The 18242-nt window shown below is 39.7% G+C and overlaps 1 protein-coding gene across 1 annotated transcript in view; it reads right to left on the reverse strand.

Annotated features, from left to right (window-relative positions):
* Positions 1 to 2639: 2639 nt before the first annotated feature.
* asic4b (acid-sensing (proton-gated) ion channel family member 4b) overlaps positions 2640 to 18242 on the reverse strand; it is a 129833-nt gene continuing 114230 nt past the window's right edge. The window contains exons 7-10 of the mRNA XM_062996831.1: positions 17352 to 17443; positions 10001 to 10080; positions 7500 to 7667; positions 2640 to 2744 (exon numbers count right to left, since the gene is read on the reverse strand). Coding sequence (XP_062852901.1) covers positions 2640 to 2744; positions 7500 to 7667; positions 10001 to 10080; positions 17352 to 17443 — 445 coding nt within the window. The remainder of the gene's footprint in view (positions 2745 to 7499; positions 7668 to 10000; positions 10081 to 17351; positions 17444 to 18242) is intronic.

The following is an 18242-nucleotide window of genomic DNA, read 5'->3' on the forward strand; positions in this document are numbered from 1 at the left end:
AACAAGAAAATTATCAACTAGATACTACAGTTTTGATTTCTGTATCTAAACACAATTTCACCAGTTTGTTCCTTACTGATCATCCGTCCAGCAGGTGAAGAAAATTTCATTTGTATCAACAATTTACACCGATCAGCCATAACATTAAAACCACCTCCTTGTTTCTACACGCACTGTCCATTTTATCAGCTCCACTTACCATATAGAAGCACTTTGTAGTTCTACAATTACTGACTATAGTCCATCTGTTTCTCTACATACCCTTTTTAGCCTGCTTGCACCCTGTTCTTTAATGGTCAGGACCCCCACAGGACCACCACAGAGCAGGTATTATTTAGGTGGTGGATGATTCTCAGCACTGCAGTGACATTGACATGGTGGTGGTGTGTTAGTGTGTGTTGTGCTGGTATGACTGGATCAGACACAGCAGCGCTGCTGGAGTTTTTAAATACCGTGTCCACTCACTGTCCACTCTATTAGACACTCCTACCTAGTTGGTCCACCTTGTAGATGTAAAGTCAGAGACGATCGCTCATCTATTGCTGCTGTTTGAGTTGGTCATCTTCTAGACCTTCATCAGTGGTCACAGGATGCTGCCCATGGGGTGCTGTTGGCTGGATATATTTTTGGTTGGTGGACTGTTCTCAGTACAGCAGTGACAGTGAGGTGTTTAAAAACTCCATCAGCGCTGCTGTGTCTGATCCACTCATACCAGCACAACACACACTGACACACCACCACCATGTCAGGGTCACTGCAGTGCTTAGAATGATCCACCACCTAAATAATACCTACCATGTAGTGGTCCTGGGAGAGTCCTGACCATTGAAGAACAGCATGAAAGGGGGCTAACAAAGCATGAAGAGAAACAGATGGACTACACTCAGTAATTGTAGAACTACAAAGTGCTTCTTTATGGTAAGTGGAGCTGATAAAATGGACAGTGAGTGTAGAAACAAGGAGGTGGTTTTAATGTTATGGCTGATCAGTGTATTTGAATCCTTTGTTTTAACACTCACATAAGACTGTCATAAATCTCCCATACACTGTCAGAGGCCATAACAGCTAATGTCAGGCATTATGAAAGTGATATGTTCACTGTACTGGACTAAGTGTCACTGGCAGTCTGGTAGGAGAGAGTGTTAACATGAGTGGTGAAGGAGTACTTTAAGTAAAGCGTTTTCCTCCATGACTCACGTAGGAGTCCACTGTTGGACTCATGTGGAGCAGCGCTTCCCAACCTTTTTTGCACCATGGACCGGTTTCATATTAAATATAATTCCACGGACCGGGGGCAGAGGGACTTAAAATATAATAACTATACTGCTCACAAATGAGCTTTTTTCGCTGCAACGACACGCTGCTTCCACCTGGGGGTGATATGAGACGATAAACACCCATGTGTTGGAAATAAAAGCATTGTTTTCATGGCTGATGTAGCGAACTCTAATTATTTATTTGGCCCGGTAATATATGACCCACGGACCGGTTCCACCAGTTTTCTTTTACTAATCTAACGCAGTTAGCCTCATGCCATTCAAACCAATGGAATGAAGTGGCACATCGTGCTAGCATAAATCACACTTGTGCAAGTTTATACAAATTAAAAATCAATAATAATTTATTTACGTTTGAAAATAACTCTGCACCATCTGCCCTATTTGTAATTTTTCTGTGAAAAAAGTTGTGCCGCACTGAATGCTGGGATTGGCTTCACTGTTAAGGCAGCATCGGATGCTCCCATCGTTATTCTGTCAAAATAGCGTTATGACTTAAGGTGCCTTAGTAGAAAGCATTTTAAGGGGAATTAGACCGAGGACCTTCTTGCTGCGAGGCAACAGTGCTACCCACAAGCCACAGTGCCGCCCAGAGGGGAAACAGATATGCCTAAATAAACAAAAGAAATAAATAAAACTACGATACCTTCCATCAATCAACTGTGATGACCCCTTGTGAAAGCATATAGCAAATGGGTTAAGACATGGTTTTATCAGAGTAATGATGGATAGTTTAAACTAAACATAAACTGTAACATAAACGACCATAAGTATGTGGACACCTGACCATGACCTTGTCGGATATCACGGTCCAAAAACATGAGCTTTCATTTGGAGTTGGCACCCTCTAGCGGTTATAACAGGCTCTACTGTTTGTGTCTGTTAGCAATGGGTGTAGCCGAAACACCTGCACTCGAAAATAGGGAATGTTGTCCACATACTTTTGATCAGTAGTGTAATATAAGTTGTGCTACTGTGATAAACTATTAAAGGTATATAATTGCATTTATGAAAATACATACTTAGTCCATTCCTTGTAAATAAATACATAAATATATAATTCTATGTTAAGTATTGAAGTATGTAAATGGCATGCTCTATAAACGCACTTTCACCGGTGCTAATGCAGTATGATGCCAATACAACCACATGCTAACGTAAGAGGACTAGTTTAAACCGGTTTGACCCCAGATCCTCGGTACTCGTCCTGCACCGGATGAATAGGGGCATTTAGGTTGAGCTCCTTGTGACTTTCACTGTGGCTGCAGCGTCTACAGATGACCAATGTAAAAATCCAAACTGAGTATGTGGTTTGGTCCTACAGTCCAGTGACGGATTGTTGTAGACAGTGAGAAAACACGTCTAGCAAGCAAAGTCCTGCTGCCCAGCAGCTTGTGTGTGGTGATTTGGTAATATTGAGGCGGGATATACACTGTGTGGATAGTCTCTTGCTCCATCGTTGACCTCCTGTGGACAAAACATACAGGCAGGAAATGTAAAGAGTAACAATAAAACAATTTATGTTATCATTATATAGGATGGTTTAGGGCATGGCTTCTTAACCTTTATTTGTTTATTATATTTACAACCCCAAATCAGAAAAAGTTGGGACAGTATGGAAAATGCAAATAAAATTAAAAAAAGTATTCCTTACATTTAACTTTTATTTGATTGCAGACAATTTGAACACAAGATGTTGTATGTTCTGTCTGCTCAACTTCATTTCATTTGTTAATATACCTCCATTCCTGCATTTCAGGCCTGCAACACATTCCAAAAAAAGTTGGGACAGGGGCAATTTAGGGCTAGTAATGAGGTGAAAAAACTAAATAATGATGTGATTCCTAACAGGTGATGTCAACAGGTGATTGTAATTGTGATTTGGAACAAAAGGAGTATCCTTGAGTCCAAAAGGTAGTCTTTAAGAATCTTAGATGGCAAATGATCTCCAGTTTGTCAACAAATGCTTAAGAAAATTATTGAAATGTTCAAAAACAACATTCCTTAAAGAAAGATTGGAAGGGATTCGCATATTTCTCCCTCTACAGTGCATAATATCATTAAACGGTTCAAGGAATCGGAAGGGATTTTAGTGTGTAAAAGCCAAGGGTGCAAGCTTAAGCTGAACGCCTGTGATCTTCGATCTTTCAGACGGCACTGCATCAAGAACCATCACTCAACAATAGCTGATATAACCACATGGGTGAGGGATTACTTTGGCAAACCTTTGTCAAGCACTACAAGCACTACAGAGTTACATGAACAAATGCCACTTAAAAAAGAAGCCTTATGTTAACCATGTCCAGAAGCAGCGTCGACTTCTCTAGGCTTGGAGGTATCTGGGATGGACCAGCACACAGTGGAAACATGTATTGTGGTCAGAGGAATCAGCATTCCAGGTCTTTTACGGAAAAGTGTCTTTTACGTAGTGTGCTCTAGACCAAAGACAAAAATGACCATCCAGAGTCTGTCATGTCTGTCATGGTATGGGGCTGTGTCAGTGACCTTGGCAAAGGTCATTTACACTTCTGTGATGGCAGCATCAATGCAGAAAAGTACATTAAGATCTTAGAGCAACATGAGCTGCCTTCAAGATGCCATTTTTCCAGGGACGTTCATGCATTTTTCAACAAGACAATGCAAAACCACATGCTGCACACATTACAAAAACATGGGTGTGGAGGAAGAGGGTACGAGTACTGGACTGACCTGCCTGCAGTCCTGACCTGTCCCCAATAGAGAGTGTGTGGAGAATTTTGAAACGAAAAAATGCAGCAACAACAACCTTGCATTTTTGCACATCTTAAGACGTGTTTGCAGGAAGAATGGGATAAAATAAAAGCTGAAACACTAAATCACTTGGTATCCTTGGTGCCAAATAATCTTTTAAGTGTGGTGAAAAGGAATGGCAAAAAAGTGGTCAATGCTTTACTGTCCCAACAAATGTGTTGCAGGCCTGAAATGCAGGAATGGGTGTTTATTAACTGAAAAAAAGCTGACCAGACAAAACATTAAATATCTCAGGTTCATCCTGTCTGCAAAGAACATACATTTTCCAACTTTTTATAATTTGGGATTGTACTGTGTGGCCAAACGTATGAACTCACCTGATGCTGAGCTTGTTTGACACCCCATTTTATAACAGGCTATATTTATATATAGCAGTCTTCACTCTTCTATTTTTCTGGAGAAAACTTTCCACAAGATTTTAAAATATGTCTGAGGGAATTCATTCAATCAAAAAAGCATTTGTCAGGACTCCAACCACCGAAGTTTCAAACCATGTCTTTATGGAGCTTGCTTTGTGCACAGGGGTACAGTCATACTAGAGCAACTGTGTTTCCACAGAGTTGGAGACATAATGTCCTTTATATGCAGTGCTATAAAAAAGTATTCACTTCTCTTATTTTTCACATTTAAAAGTTTTATATGTTTAAGCTCATTTTAAAATAAGGTAAAGACAACACAAAGCTGCAGCTTTTAACTGATTATTGCATTTATTGAAGAAATAGATCAATTCAAATGAATTCAGTTACTGTTAAGCGTGGCACAATCAACTGTTTGTGAGTCTTTTACATTGCTGTGTAGGAATTTTGGCTGACTCTTATTTGCATATTTGTTTTAATTTGGCTACAGTTAATGGATTTTGAGCATAAACTGCTTATTTAAGGCCTTCATCCATAAGGGCCATATCATCTCAATGAAAATCAAGTCAGGACTTTCACCTAGTCCCTTCCATAACCCTAATTGTGTTTCTTTTGAGCCATTCAGAGGTGGACTTGCATGTGTGCTTCAGGTTATTTACCTTTCGGTCATGAACTGATGGGCGAAATTCTTCTTTAGAATTTTTTGATTGAGAGCAGAATTTATGGTTTTATCAATTATGACAAATCATCCATGTCCTGCAGAAGCAAAGCAGCCTCAGACCATCACACTACATGAAGCATGTTTGTAGAGGCTAATCCAAACTTTTCTACTTTTAGCCTGGAGAGGTTAGCAGAGTCTACTGATGCACATTTCCAGTAAGCACACGCAGAGATTATGTCCCAACAACAAATATGCGATCAGAAACTGTTTGCTCTTCACCGTCTAACCCAGGGGTCACCAACACGGTGCCCGCGGGCACCTGGTCACCCGCATTGACCACATGAGTCGACCGCAGGACATGTTCTAGAAATAGCGCTAGTGACCATAGAGCTCCGTCTAAAATTATATTTGCGTTGCTGATCTTTTTTGAATCATTAACACTTGCATGGATGTAGACTTGAAGATGACAATACTGAATATGAAACTTTTATAACTAAAATGTTTTATGTATATTTGAGCTCTGATCTTCTCTGGGTGCTGAGTTCTACATTGTTGCGCAATACACACGCAAGAGAGCGCAGCTATGATGGGAAGCGAGATGTGCTTTTTACCCCAAAATAATAATAAAAACATGGCAAAAAAGCGAAAGACACTGATTGGGAGGAAGAATTCTTTTTATGATAGTGAAAGAAAAGTGTGTGTGTCTCATTTGTGGGACGACAGCAGAGCGGCACAGTGTGGAGAAGACACTTCAGTACTTGTCACATAAACTTCTATGTACATCGCAGCTTTTTTAAATTCATACATAACTGATCATTTGTACAAACATGGGACAGTTCATAATTTGTTCTAAAATGTTACAAAGGTCGTGATAAGTACAAACGGGACATGATTTGAAGATGTGACTGTTAATGATTTCCTAAAAATGCTACAGAAGTAATAATTAGTAAAAAAAAAAAAAAAATTATAATAATAATAAAAAAATGCTAAAAATGTTCTTATTCATACAAAACTGTCAAGAAAGACATTTATGAAAATATTTGAAATGTGATAACTGACTCTCAAATATTGTAATTAATATAAATAAATAATGTTACGTTTAAATATGTTTCCTACAATAGTAAATCATTGTTAATAATTATTGCAAGGAATCATTAACATTAACGTATGATCAGACAGTCTCTTCACATCTATGAATATTTATTATTATTATTATTATTTATCATAATATTATCATTAAAGGTGAATCGTACAGCTTTATGTTATTCAGAAAGTTTGTATCAAACAAGTTGCCTTTCATATTACTCAGTACTCTTGAAGTAGCTCTCGGGCTCGAAAAGGTTGGTGACCCCTGGTCTAACCTAACCCAATCAAGCATAATCAGTCTCATTATAAGGCACACATGCACCTCATAGTGACGTGACGAGAAGTTACGTCATCACCGATACCATCAAAGCATATCATATAAACATACATCACTATATCCAAGTTATGGCTCCAACAATGTTTGATTGCTAGTATGATGTTCTCATGGTAAAATGCAGTGTTAGCTTTACATCAGATGTAACAGGACCCATGACTTCCAAAAAGTTTGACTTATGAGTTTATGGAATATTATCCCAAAAGTCGTAGGGTTTCTCAAGATGTTTCATGTCTCTCCTATGGATGTCATTTTTGCCCAGTGTCTCCCATGGATGCCATTTTTGCCCATTGTCTTTCTTATTAGGAAATCATGTACACTGACATTCTGGACTTTCTGGATAGTGCTGAGTTCTCTTTGCCAAAGACAAAAATGACCATCCAGACTGTTATCAGTGAAAGGTGCAGGAGCCAATGTTTAAGATAGATGCCAGACCTCATTTTGCATGTGCAGCATGACTTTTTAGACACAAATCACTGGCACATCATAAGGAACATCAGACAACTTGCAAAACTACAACAATTACTATCCTCATTTCCCAACTGATTAAAAAACGACAAAAAATTTGATAGGATGGTGGTAAACATGCCTTTGTCCCAACTTTTGAGTGTGTTTTAGACATTAAATTCTAAATTTGTTTAAATACACAGTTGATCAGTGAAAACAATAGAAATACTTGTACTCGTTAGTCAAATGAAGGTTTTAGAGAATAAGCAAATCACATATTCTTGTTTTTTCCCTCTGGAAATTGGGTTTATAAATGCTTCTAATTAGTGAAAACAGTTTGGGAAAGGTCCTTTCCTGTTCCACCATGACTATGCACTTGTTTGTGAAGCGAAATTCAGAAGTACAAGTTGAAAATATTGTGGAAAGCCTTCTTATGGTAGAGAAGCCAGGGGTGAATGTCGAACAAGCTCATGGCCAGGTTACCACATACCTTGGCTATATAGCGTACATGCTCAGTGCTTCTTTAAAACCCACTTTCCCAAACTTACCTTGGCCTTGACCTCCTCTAGTCTGACTGTGGCGATGGTACTGGGTGTTAGCTGGGCTCTACGTTTCTGATCCCGGAGGCTCTTTGTTCTCTGGATATGATTCCTTTGACTCTGTTGGGTCTGATTCATTTGCGGTCTCAGTAGTCTTTTGATCCGACTTTTAATTACCTTTACATAAAGACAGAAAAAAATCCATTCAAGAGCTTCATGATACATTACTGCTGAAATAAATCAAGAGGTTTGATAAAGACAAATGCTTCCTAACCTCCCTGATCGCGATATTTTAGTATTACTCTATGGAAAGTTTTGGAGTGCAGACTACAAAGATATGCCAGAATATCAAAAGGAATCAAAGCCCCTTCCTTCTGGGTAAATGTATACAGATACCCAGCTGACCACATGTTTTGAGTGGGGAATTATCCTCAGCTCTGCAATCACACTCACATGGTAAAAACAGGGTAGTGTGTGTTATCCTGATTTGAGTGTATGAGGCGAAGCAGCATTGTTGGAATTTTTAAGCACCTCATTGTGCTCCAACCAAAATTACAGAAGAGGATTAGTACACACAGTTTATGAAAAGAAAAATACTGTAGAAATAGTCTCTAACTGTCCTCCTCTGACAAGTGCTAACAGGTTAAGTCTTCCGAATAAACAGGTAAGTGAGTTTAAATAGTATTAAATAGTAGCCACTGATGCACCGCTGTTTTCACATCATCATCACATGAAAATCTTCTTCCCCTTAAAGCTTCTTTGAGCGGTCTGAAAAGGCTCTAAATCTGAACTATAAGCTCTCTTTTAGTCTCTCAGACACGACCAATTACTACTTCTCCCGCCCTTACGTTTCAAACCAAAATATAAAAGTGTGGAAACTATTTGAAGATCCCTCTCCGCCACCCGAGCGCCCTTTAACAGTTTTATTTATATTTAAACACTTCTTTACTTGACAGAATTTAATCATGTCCCAGGCACTACTGTACATACACAAAAAAGTCTACAACTACAGTAATAATTAAAACAGCAGCATTATTGAATGCTAAAATACAACCCCAAATCAGAAATAGTTGGGACAGTGTGGAAAATGCAAATAAAATAAAAATGCAGTGTTCCTTACATTTACTTTGACTTTTATTTCATTGCAGACAGTTTGAACCCAAGATATTTTATGTTTTATCTGCTCAACTTCATTTCATTTGTTAATATACCTCCATTCCTGCATTTCAGGCCTGCCACACATTCCAAAAGAAGTTGGGATGGAGGCAATCTAGATCTAGTAATGAGCTGAAAAAACTAAATAATAGTGTGATTCCAAACAGGTAATGGCAACAGGTGATTGTAATCATGGTTTGGTACAAAAACAGCATCCAGGAAAGGCTGATTCAAGGAATCAGGAAAAATTTTAGTGCATAAAGGCCAAGGGCGCAAGCTTAAGCTAAACACCCATGATCTTCGATCCGTCAGACGGCACTGCATCAAGAACCATCACTCAACAATAGCTGATATAACCACATGAGTGAGGGATTACTTTGGCAAACCTTTGTTAAGCACTACAATACAGAGTTACATGCACAAATGCCACTTAAAACTTTACTGTGCAAAAAAGAAGCCTTATGTTAACCATGTCCAGAAGCGGCGTTGACTTCTTTGGGCTCAGAGGCATCTAGGATGGACCATCACACAGTGGAAACGTGTATTGTGGTCAGATAAATCAACATTCCAGGTCTTTTGTGGAAAAAAAACCAAAGCTAAAAAGGACCACCCAGACTGTTATCAGCAACAAGTCCAAAAGCCAGGGTCTATCATGGTATGGGGCTGTGTCAGTGCCCTTGGCAAAGGTAATTTACACTTCTGTGATGGCAGCATTAATGCAGAAAAGTACATTGAGATCTTAGAGCGACATGTGCTGCCTTCAAGACGTCATGTTTTCCAGGGACGTCCAGCATTTTTCAACAAGACAATGCAAAACCACATGCTGCACACATTACAAAGGCATGGCTGCGGAAAAAGAGGGTACGGGTACTGGACTGGCCTGCCTGCAGTCCTGACCTGTCCCCAATAGAGAATGTGTGGAGAATTTTGCAACGAAAAATGCAACAATGACGACCCCGTACTGTTGTACATCTTAAGACTTGTTTGCAGGAAGAATGAGACAAAATAAAAGCTGAAACACTAAATCACTTGGTATCCTCGGTGCCAAAACGTCTTTTAAGTGTGGTGAAAGGAATGGCAACATTACAAAGTGGTAAATGCTTTACTGTCCCAACTTTTTTTGGAATGTGTTGCAGGTCTGAAATGCAGGAATGGATGTTTATTAATAAATGAAATAAAGTTGAGCAGATAAAACATGAAATATCTCAGGTTCATCCTGTCTGCAATCAAATAAAAGTCAAAGTAAATGTAAGAAACTGTGTTTTTTTTTTTTTTTTGCATTTTCCATGCTGTCCCAACTTTTTCTGATTTGGGGTTGTAAAAGCGGTTTGAGCACTACAAGAAAAAAAGTGTACCTCATAGATGAAATCCAGTATTTCTAATATTGTGAGAACACTTGCTCCGATGAAAAGACCCATCTGGCCTCCGATGTCCCCTAAAAAATCACAGACAAAAAAAGGAAAAAGAATTAAAAGCACATGCATATCTGTGGAACATCCTTAATGCATTCAAGAAGCTTGTTATTGCCAGTATGTAACTCAATGCACTTACAGCAATTTTCACTTGCACCTCAGTGCACTTTAAATGTAACCATCCACTTATGCGTCAAAACGCTAAGTGTTAAGCCTTAACCACCTAATTGTAACTTTTAAAGACACTTAAAACACACCATGGATTATTTAAGGGGTTTCTAATGCAGAAGTGGACAAATCACTTCCCTGGATGCAAAGCAGATTTGGTTTTAGATTAGTTTTTATCAGGCAGACAGGTGTATTATTGAGCTGGTTATTTAATGCCATTGGTACAAAAATGCCCCTCTAAATATGCTGTTTGATTTTGGAAAAGAATCAAGCAAATATACACCGATCAGGCATAACATTATGATCACCTTCCTAATATTGTATTGGTCCCCCCTTGACCTGTCGAGGCACAGACTCCACTAGACCCCTGAAGGTGTGCTGTGGTATCTGGCACCAAGATGTTAGCAGCAGATCCTTTAACTCCTGTAAGTTGTGAGGTGGGGCCTCCATGGATCAGACTTGTTTGTCCAGCACATCCCACAGATGCTCGGTTGGATTGAGATCTGGGAAATTAGGAGGCCAAGTCAACACCTCAAACTCGTTGTTGTGCTCCTCAAACCATTCCTGAACATTTGCTTTGTGACAGGGTGCATTATTCTGCTGAAAGAGGCCACAGCCATCAGGGAATACCGTTTCCATGAAAGGATGTACACGGTCTGCAACAATGCTTAGGTAGGTGGTACGTGTCAAAGTAACACTCAACATGGATGGCAGGGCCCAAGGTTTCCCAGCAAATCAAAGCATCACACTGCCTCTGCCGGTCTGCCTTCTTCCTCATAGTGAATCCTGGTGCCATGTGTTCTCCAGGTAAGAGACGCACACGCACCCGGCCATCCACGTGATGTAAAAAAAAACGTGATTCATCAGACCAGGCCACCTTCTTCCATTGCTCTGTGGTCCAGTTCTGATGCTCACGTGCCATTGGTACCCTGACTGGTCTGCGGCTATGCAGCCTCATACACAACAAACTGTGATGCACTGTGTATTCTGACACCTTTCTGTCAGAACCAGCATTAACTTCTTCAGCAATTTGAGCTACAGTAGCTCGTCTGTTGGATCCGACCACACGGGCCAGCCTTCGCTCCCCACGTGCATCAATAAGCCTTGGCCGCCCATGACCCTGTCGCCGGTTTACCACTGCAGAACAGGAACACCCCACAAGAGCTGCAGTTTTGGAGATGCTCTGACCCAGTCATCTAGCCATCACAATTTGGTCCTTGTCAAACTCGTTCAAATCATTACACTTGCCAATTTTTCCTGCTTCTAACACATCAACTTTGAGGATAAAATGTTCACTTGCTGCCTAATATGCCCCACCCATTAACAAACAGGTGCTGTGGTAAAGAAATAATCAGTGTTATTTACTTCACCTGTCTTCATAATGTTATGCCTCATCAGTGTATATTACATAAAATTGCCAAATTATATTAGAAATCATCTATATATCATTTTATTAGCATTGTTAATAACTGTCCTATCAGATTATGTTGGTAACACTTAACTTTAGCAATCCATCATGACATCAGACCTGTTATAAGACTTGTCCTAAACCTTGTATTATAGCTTTTAGTAGTATATTTTATTTATTTTAAATACAGCATGCTCCATCTCTCGGGGTAAAACAATGGTAAAAGATCTGGAATTCGAATCTCAGTCAGGCATCTACACACACGACTGGCTATTTCTAAAAGTAAGGAACAGTTGAACAGCCTAGCTATTGGGAGGTGCACTTGTGTGCTCTCAGTGCCAGTCCTAAACCCAGATTAAATAAGGGTGGTTGCGTCAGGAGAGGCATCCTGCATAAAAACTGTGCCAAATGAGGTATGTAGGCAAGAATGATCTGCTGTGGTGACCGAAGACAATGCAGCATGCTGCTTTGGTAGGTTCATGCAGTGTTGGCACAACAGAGAAAGTAAACCAAAAGTGTTGGTATCTCTGCCTTTAATGTCTTTACACACATGCAGCCTTCATAGTGTACATCTGCACATCAGTAATGTGACCAAGTTCACAAGTAGTGATTAAGAGCAAGAGTTTTGTGACAAACTCTTCCATTGCTTGTGTTTTGGGCCTGAACTGGCATAATTCAGTCAGTAAGTGAAGTAAAAGCAAAATTTATGAGATAGTATTTTATAGCTTCTAGAAATTATGAAAAAATGGAGTCAATTTAGTGATTTCTAAAATCAGGGTTAAAGTGGATGACTGCATGTGGGCCGTAATTTTAAGAAAATAGATTTTTTTAAACCCATCTCAAATTGATTACATATAAATATTGCAAATTGATTACTGTCACATTTCCAGCCTCTCTTTAGGTGCCACGCCCCTATCTCTTAAAGCACATGGTTGAGGAGGGTTTGTTTATCGTGTTAAGCCTACGCCTCCTCATGATGATTAGTCAGTAGCCAATGTTCCACAGCTGCACCTCGTTTCAGGTGTAATGTTCAGGGCATTTAAGGGAGCAGCTGTGGATCATTCAGGGGAGACTATTTTGGTTTGCCGGGTCATGGCTTTTTGGTTAGTTTGTAGTGATGGCATAAGTGGAGCTTGTGTATGCAATATATGTGTATGCAATATACTAGGCGCCGTCGTGAGCAGCAGCCTCTCCAGTAGCTCCGTCAGTGTTTTACTTTTCAGCGTTTCTATTGTGTTTTTCTTTTATTCTTTATTTTGTGTCATGTCTTTTTTCTCACTTTTTCTATCATGAATACAACTTCAATAATTTCCTTCGGGATAAATAAAGTATCTATCTATCTATCTATCTATCTATCTATCTATCTATCTATCTATCTATCTATCTATCTATCTATCTATCTATCTATCTATCTATCTATCTATCTATCTATCTATCTATCTATCTATCTATCTATACAGATCACTAAAAGAAGTGTGTTTTGATAGTGGTATGAAACATCATTCCGTCATATAATGAGTGTCCTTGACATTGACTATTATTTATTATACAATCAAAAGGGGAAGTGCTTGTGCAACCAGGCTATGCAATATTTATTACACATTGACAAATACAATTGATCAGTTTCGAAACGTTTCGAAACGACGTGATGTAATGAAACCTTTTCCGGGGCAGTCACGTGACTTTTTTTATTTTGATACGGACTTCGAAGCAACGTTTCGAAACACAGCTTCAAATGAATCGATTTAGTTTCTAATACAAGTTTCGAGGTTGACATCACTATTAGAAACTTTGTTTCATGAGTATTATTGATGAGTTATTCATGAGTTATTCTGTTCATAGTATCTTGTTTTGTAGTCTGGTTTCTAGTTAGAAGTCTTGTTTAGTGATTACTGTTGTCTAGTTCATGTTCTTTGTTAGCAAGTGTTAGCTTAGCTTAGGGTTTAGGTAAGTTTAGGGTCTTGTTTCATGTCATTAGATTAGTGTTAGCATTTAGCTTTGCATAGATCACGTGTTAGTATGTCTTGTCTTGTGTATCCTTGTCTTGTCTTTTGTTATTATTAAACATCTCTGCGTGTGTCCACCCCTCTCGTGTTAAGTCTCAGCCCATTCTCTACAATTACATATATAATTGCAAATTGAATACATATTACCCCTATTACAGCCCCTCATCATTCAAAAAATATTATACAGAAACACATTAACGGGAAATATGTTGTCTGAATTGTATAGCAAAGTTCTAAATGTATTTATTTTCTGGCTTTAATTTACCTGAACTTGATAGTATGCTGGTGAAAAATTGTCTGAAGCTTTTTATATTTCATCACCTGACTGGTATAGAAACTTACATGGCAAAATCTGCTTATCAGCTCTTTTAGTTCCATAAACAATCTCTTTTTCAGACAAAATTTCATTATTTCATTTCTGTTTTAGTTACGCTTTATTCTGGTCAGCATTGGGGTGTGTCTGGTTTCACTGGAAACACTGGGCAGAATGCATTAACACACCCTGGACAGGATGCAATCCATTGTGTGGCCTCGACCCCTCAGAGAAAGACATCTGACCGAATCGACAGCAATGCTGGGGAATCGAACCCTGAATCCCAGCGGTAGTTGGTAAGTGTAACATCTGCAGCACAACCAGAGTGCCTTAGATAAAATTATGTATTGTTATTATTGTTGTTTATTATTATTATTAATAATTATTTATACACTGTCAAGTCACATTATTATGACCACTTCCTACATTCGACAGCGGCAGCACGTAGCTCATGAAGGGAGTCATGTTTCGTGAGCTGGCTTGGTGGGTAAATAAGGTGTGTGATAGGCTGTCTGCACACATCCCTCGTTGCTGTCATGGGTAAAAGGGAACGATTTATCAGAGTTGCAAAAAGGGATAATTATTGGCTTTCAGGCCAAGGGTGGCAGTATTTCTGAAACTGTGCAGTTTGTGAACTGTTCACGTGCTGCTGTGGTGAAGGTATATCTTGAGTGGACAAAAGGCATCATTGTGAATGCGCGATGTAGAAACTGCGGAGCACCATGTGCCATTGACGTGAGAGGTGAATCACAGCGAAGAAGGTGCACGAGGGTGGACTGACACGCTACAGTAGAGCAGCTCACTGCCAAAATAAACCAGGAGTTACCAGACATGTGTCTAAAACAACAGTTTAGCAAACTCTACTGCATATGGGGCTCCAAAGCATACGGGTGGTCACTGCACCTCTGCTAACGAAGTTGCATTGGCAGAAAAGGCTTTAATTTTTATGGCAGTATTAGAATTGGACCTCTGATGATTGGCAAAGTGTTGCCTTCTCTGATGAGTCATGTTTTCTGCTTCATCGATCACTCAGACGTTAGCATGCCAGGCGAGGAACATCAGAGAACATTGCGAACCCTGCGACCATTGCTGGAAGAACACAAGCTGGTGGTGGCAGCGTTATGCATCCATGTGGAAGGCACTCTCAACTGATATGGGTTTGAATCAGTGGCGGCTGCTGGTCTTTCAAAGAGGGGAAGCTCATTGTCGGCTTACATCATAAAATTTGTCAATTTATTTATATATAAATGTATAAATTCTCCCCTTTGTTAGTTATCAAGAAAATGGCATGAAATGGGTTGCAGTTTGTCTTCCGACTTCACTCGCAAAATCCGCGATGGTACTGAAGCTCCCAGCGACAGCTGTCAATCAAAACGGGATTCAGCCTTTCGACTGATCCTCCAATCATCTTGCAGAAGCTCAGCGTCCAGACCCGCCCACAGCCCCATTCACCCCCAGAGACGCTCAGCATCCGGGGGCGGGACAAAATCGTGGCATTTATCCAATGACCGGCGAGTTTCGAAGTCCCGCCCATGCAGCCCCATAGAAGCAAAGAGACGCTCAGCGTCTGCGGGTAAATGCATTGACGCTCCGGGAACGTATGAGTTAAGTTAACAAAATCGAGTTGATTTGAGATAAGTAGCTGATTCTGAACGAACTCGTCTTCAAGATGAACGTGTTCTAACACATTTGTAGTCAATGATATGTTAACACAACTGTACATATTTGACCATTTAATTTTTTACATTTTAGGGGAATTTGAGCTTCCCTTGCAGTCTTAGAAAAATCGCCACTGGTTTGAATCCATCCTTGCAGATTACATACACCCATACATGCTGATTATATATTCCAGCAAGACAATGAGACATGTCACATGGCTAGAAATGTTCGACATTGTTTGGAAGAGCATGACCAAGACTGCCTCCCTCATTCCCCAGACTTGAACTCAATTGAGCATCTGTGGGACCACCTCGATCGTCGTGTTCACTCTATGGATCCTCCCCAACACACCCTCCAGCAGCTGTGGGATGCACTGCAGTCAGCATGGCTCCATATACCTGTGACAACCTACTAGAACTGAGTCACTCCCAGCCCGTCTAGCTGCTGTCCGTGCTGCACACGGCGGTTACTCTTGATATTAGGTAGTGGTCATAATAATGTGACTCGACTGTGAATGTATATATCTATTTGAATTTATAGCGCTGCTACTGGCCATTCAGCTGTTTGCACACAGACATGATTGGCAATTTTAGGAGGCCTGGAGATGAGTTGGTGTCCAGTCCAGGGTGTGTTACTGCATTGCACATGACATACTGAAATGAATGAATATAATCCTAGCAGTTTATTCATTATGATTTGTCCAGAATGATCAAAATAGGGCTTATTAAAATATACACAGATCAGCCATAACATTAAAACCACCTCCTTGTTTATACACTCAGTGTCCATTTTATCAGCTCCACTTACCATATAGCAGCACTTCTATTTGTAGTTCTACAATTACTGACTGTAGTCCATCTGTTTCTCTGCATGCTTTGTTAGCCCCCTTTCATGCTGTTCTTTAATGCTCAGGACTCTCCCAGGACCACTACAGAGCAGGTATTATTTGTGTGTTGGATCATTCTCAGCACTGCAGTGACACTGACATGGTGGTGGTGTGTTAGTGTGTTGTGCTGGTATGAGTGGATAAGACACAGCAGTGCTGCTGGAGTTTTTAAACACCTCACTGTCACTGCTGGACTTAGAATAGTCCACCAACCAAAAACATCCAGCCAACAGCACCCCATGGGCAGCATCTATCTGTGACCACTGATGAAGGTCCCGAAGATGACCTACTCAAACAGCAGCAATAGATGAGCGATCGTCTCTGACTTTACATCTACAAGGTGGACCAACTAGGTAGGAGTGTCTAATAGATAGGACGGTAAGTGGACAATGTATTAAAAAACTCCAGCAGTGCTGCTGTGTCTGATCCACTCATACCAGCACAACACACACTAACACACCACCACCATGTCATTGTCACTGCAGTGCTGAGAATGACCCACCACCTAAATAATACCTGCTCTGTGGTGGTCCTGTGGGGGTCCTGACCACTGAAGAACAGGGTAAAAGCAGGCTAAAAAAGTATGTAGAGAAACAGATGGACTACAGTCAGTAATTGTAGAACTACAAAGTGCTTCTATATGGTAAGTGGAGCTGATAAAATGGACAGTGAGTGTAGAAACAAGGAGGTGGTTTTAATGTTATGGATGATCAGTGTATATAAATATAATACATAAAAGGTCATTTTCAGGAAACCAAAACATGCTTCATGAACATGCACACTTTTTGATTTATCCTTCCCTGGTATGGCAACATTAGAACACCTGGCACATGTGTGGATTTGACAAACTGTACCCAACAGTCCTGCTATGTCGTATGCTCTCTTCTGCTCAATCGTCTCAGAGTTTAGAGCCTCAAAGTAAACATCCAGGACGAGGAAGTTGTCCCTGTAATATCAAAGATAAGCAGTAAAGCTATTACATTCCAAATTAAAAAAAATCATATCCTATTGGCCAATTCAAATTGAACAAACTGCTTATTGTTTTCCTATTAAAAAAAAAAAAAACTCAGATTGTCCGAGGCAAATACAAGGAGAAAAATAATTACTGGAAAGAACATAATCTCGGTATAAAGCAATCTATTTAAAAAAGCAGTACTTCATTTAGTTTATGCATGGACGAGCGAAATTTCATTTTCATTTTCAATACTGCAATTTTAAAAACAATAGCGAAGGAAATCGAGAGAGACGTGTTGTGATTAGCATTGAGGCTCAGCATGAGCATTTTTTTTCTTGTCAAGCTGTCTTTCTGAATCTGTTTGAATACACAGTTAATTATTTTTACCAAAGGAGTTCTTTCTATCGTATTAACCAACTAGAAGATCTGTTTTGTGTGTGACTGTGTGTGTGTTATTTCCATTCAATATCCTCACAAAGACAGCACATTTAGTCCAGTTTTACTAAGTAAGCATGTCTTGTAAATTTTTATTTGAGAAAAATCACTTATTTATAACTTATTATAGGTTATGTTTTCTATTTCAAAACCTAATTCCAAAAAGTTGGGACAGTATATGAAATACTAAACTAAATTAAAACCTGTGGTTTGTACAGTCAAGCTGGAAAGTCTGCACACCCCTTTCACCTTCTCCATGTTTTATTACGTTACAGACTTATTCTATAATAGATAGACTCAAACATCTTCACACAAGCACCAATAATTACGAAGTGAAAACACACCCTTTGCCTAA

Source organism: Trichomycterus rosablanca, chromosome 6 (assembly GCF_030014385.1).
Source record: "Trichomycterus rosablanca isolate fTriRos1 chromosome 6, fTriRos1.hap1, whole genome shotgun sequence".
Lineage (NCBI taxonomy): Eukaryota > Metazoa > Chordata > Actinopteri > Siluriformes > Trichomycteridae > Trichomycterus > Trichomycterus rosablanca.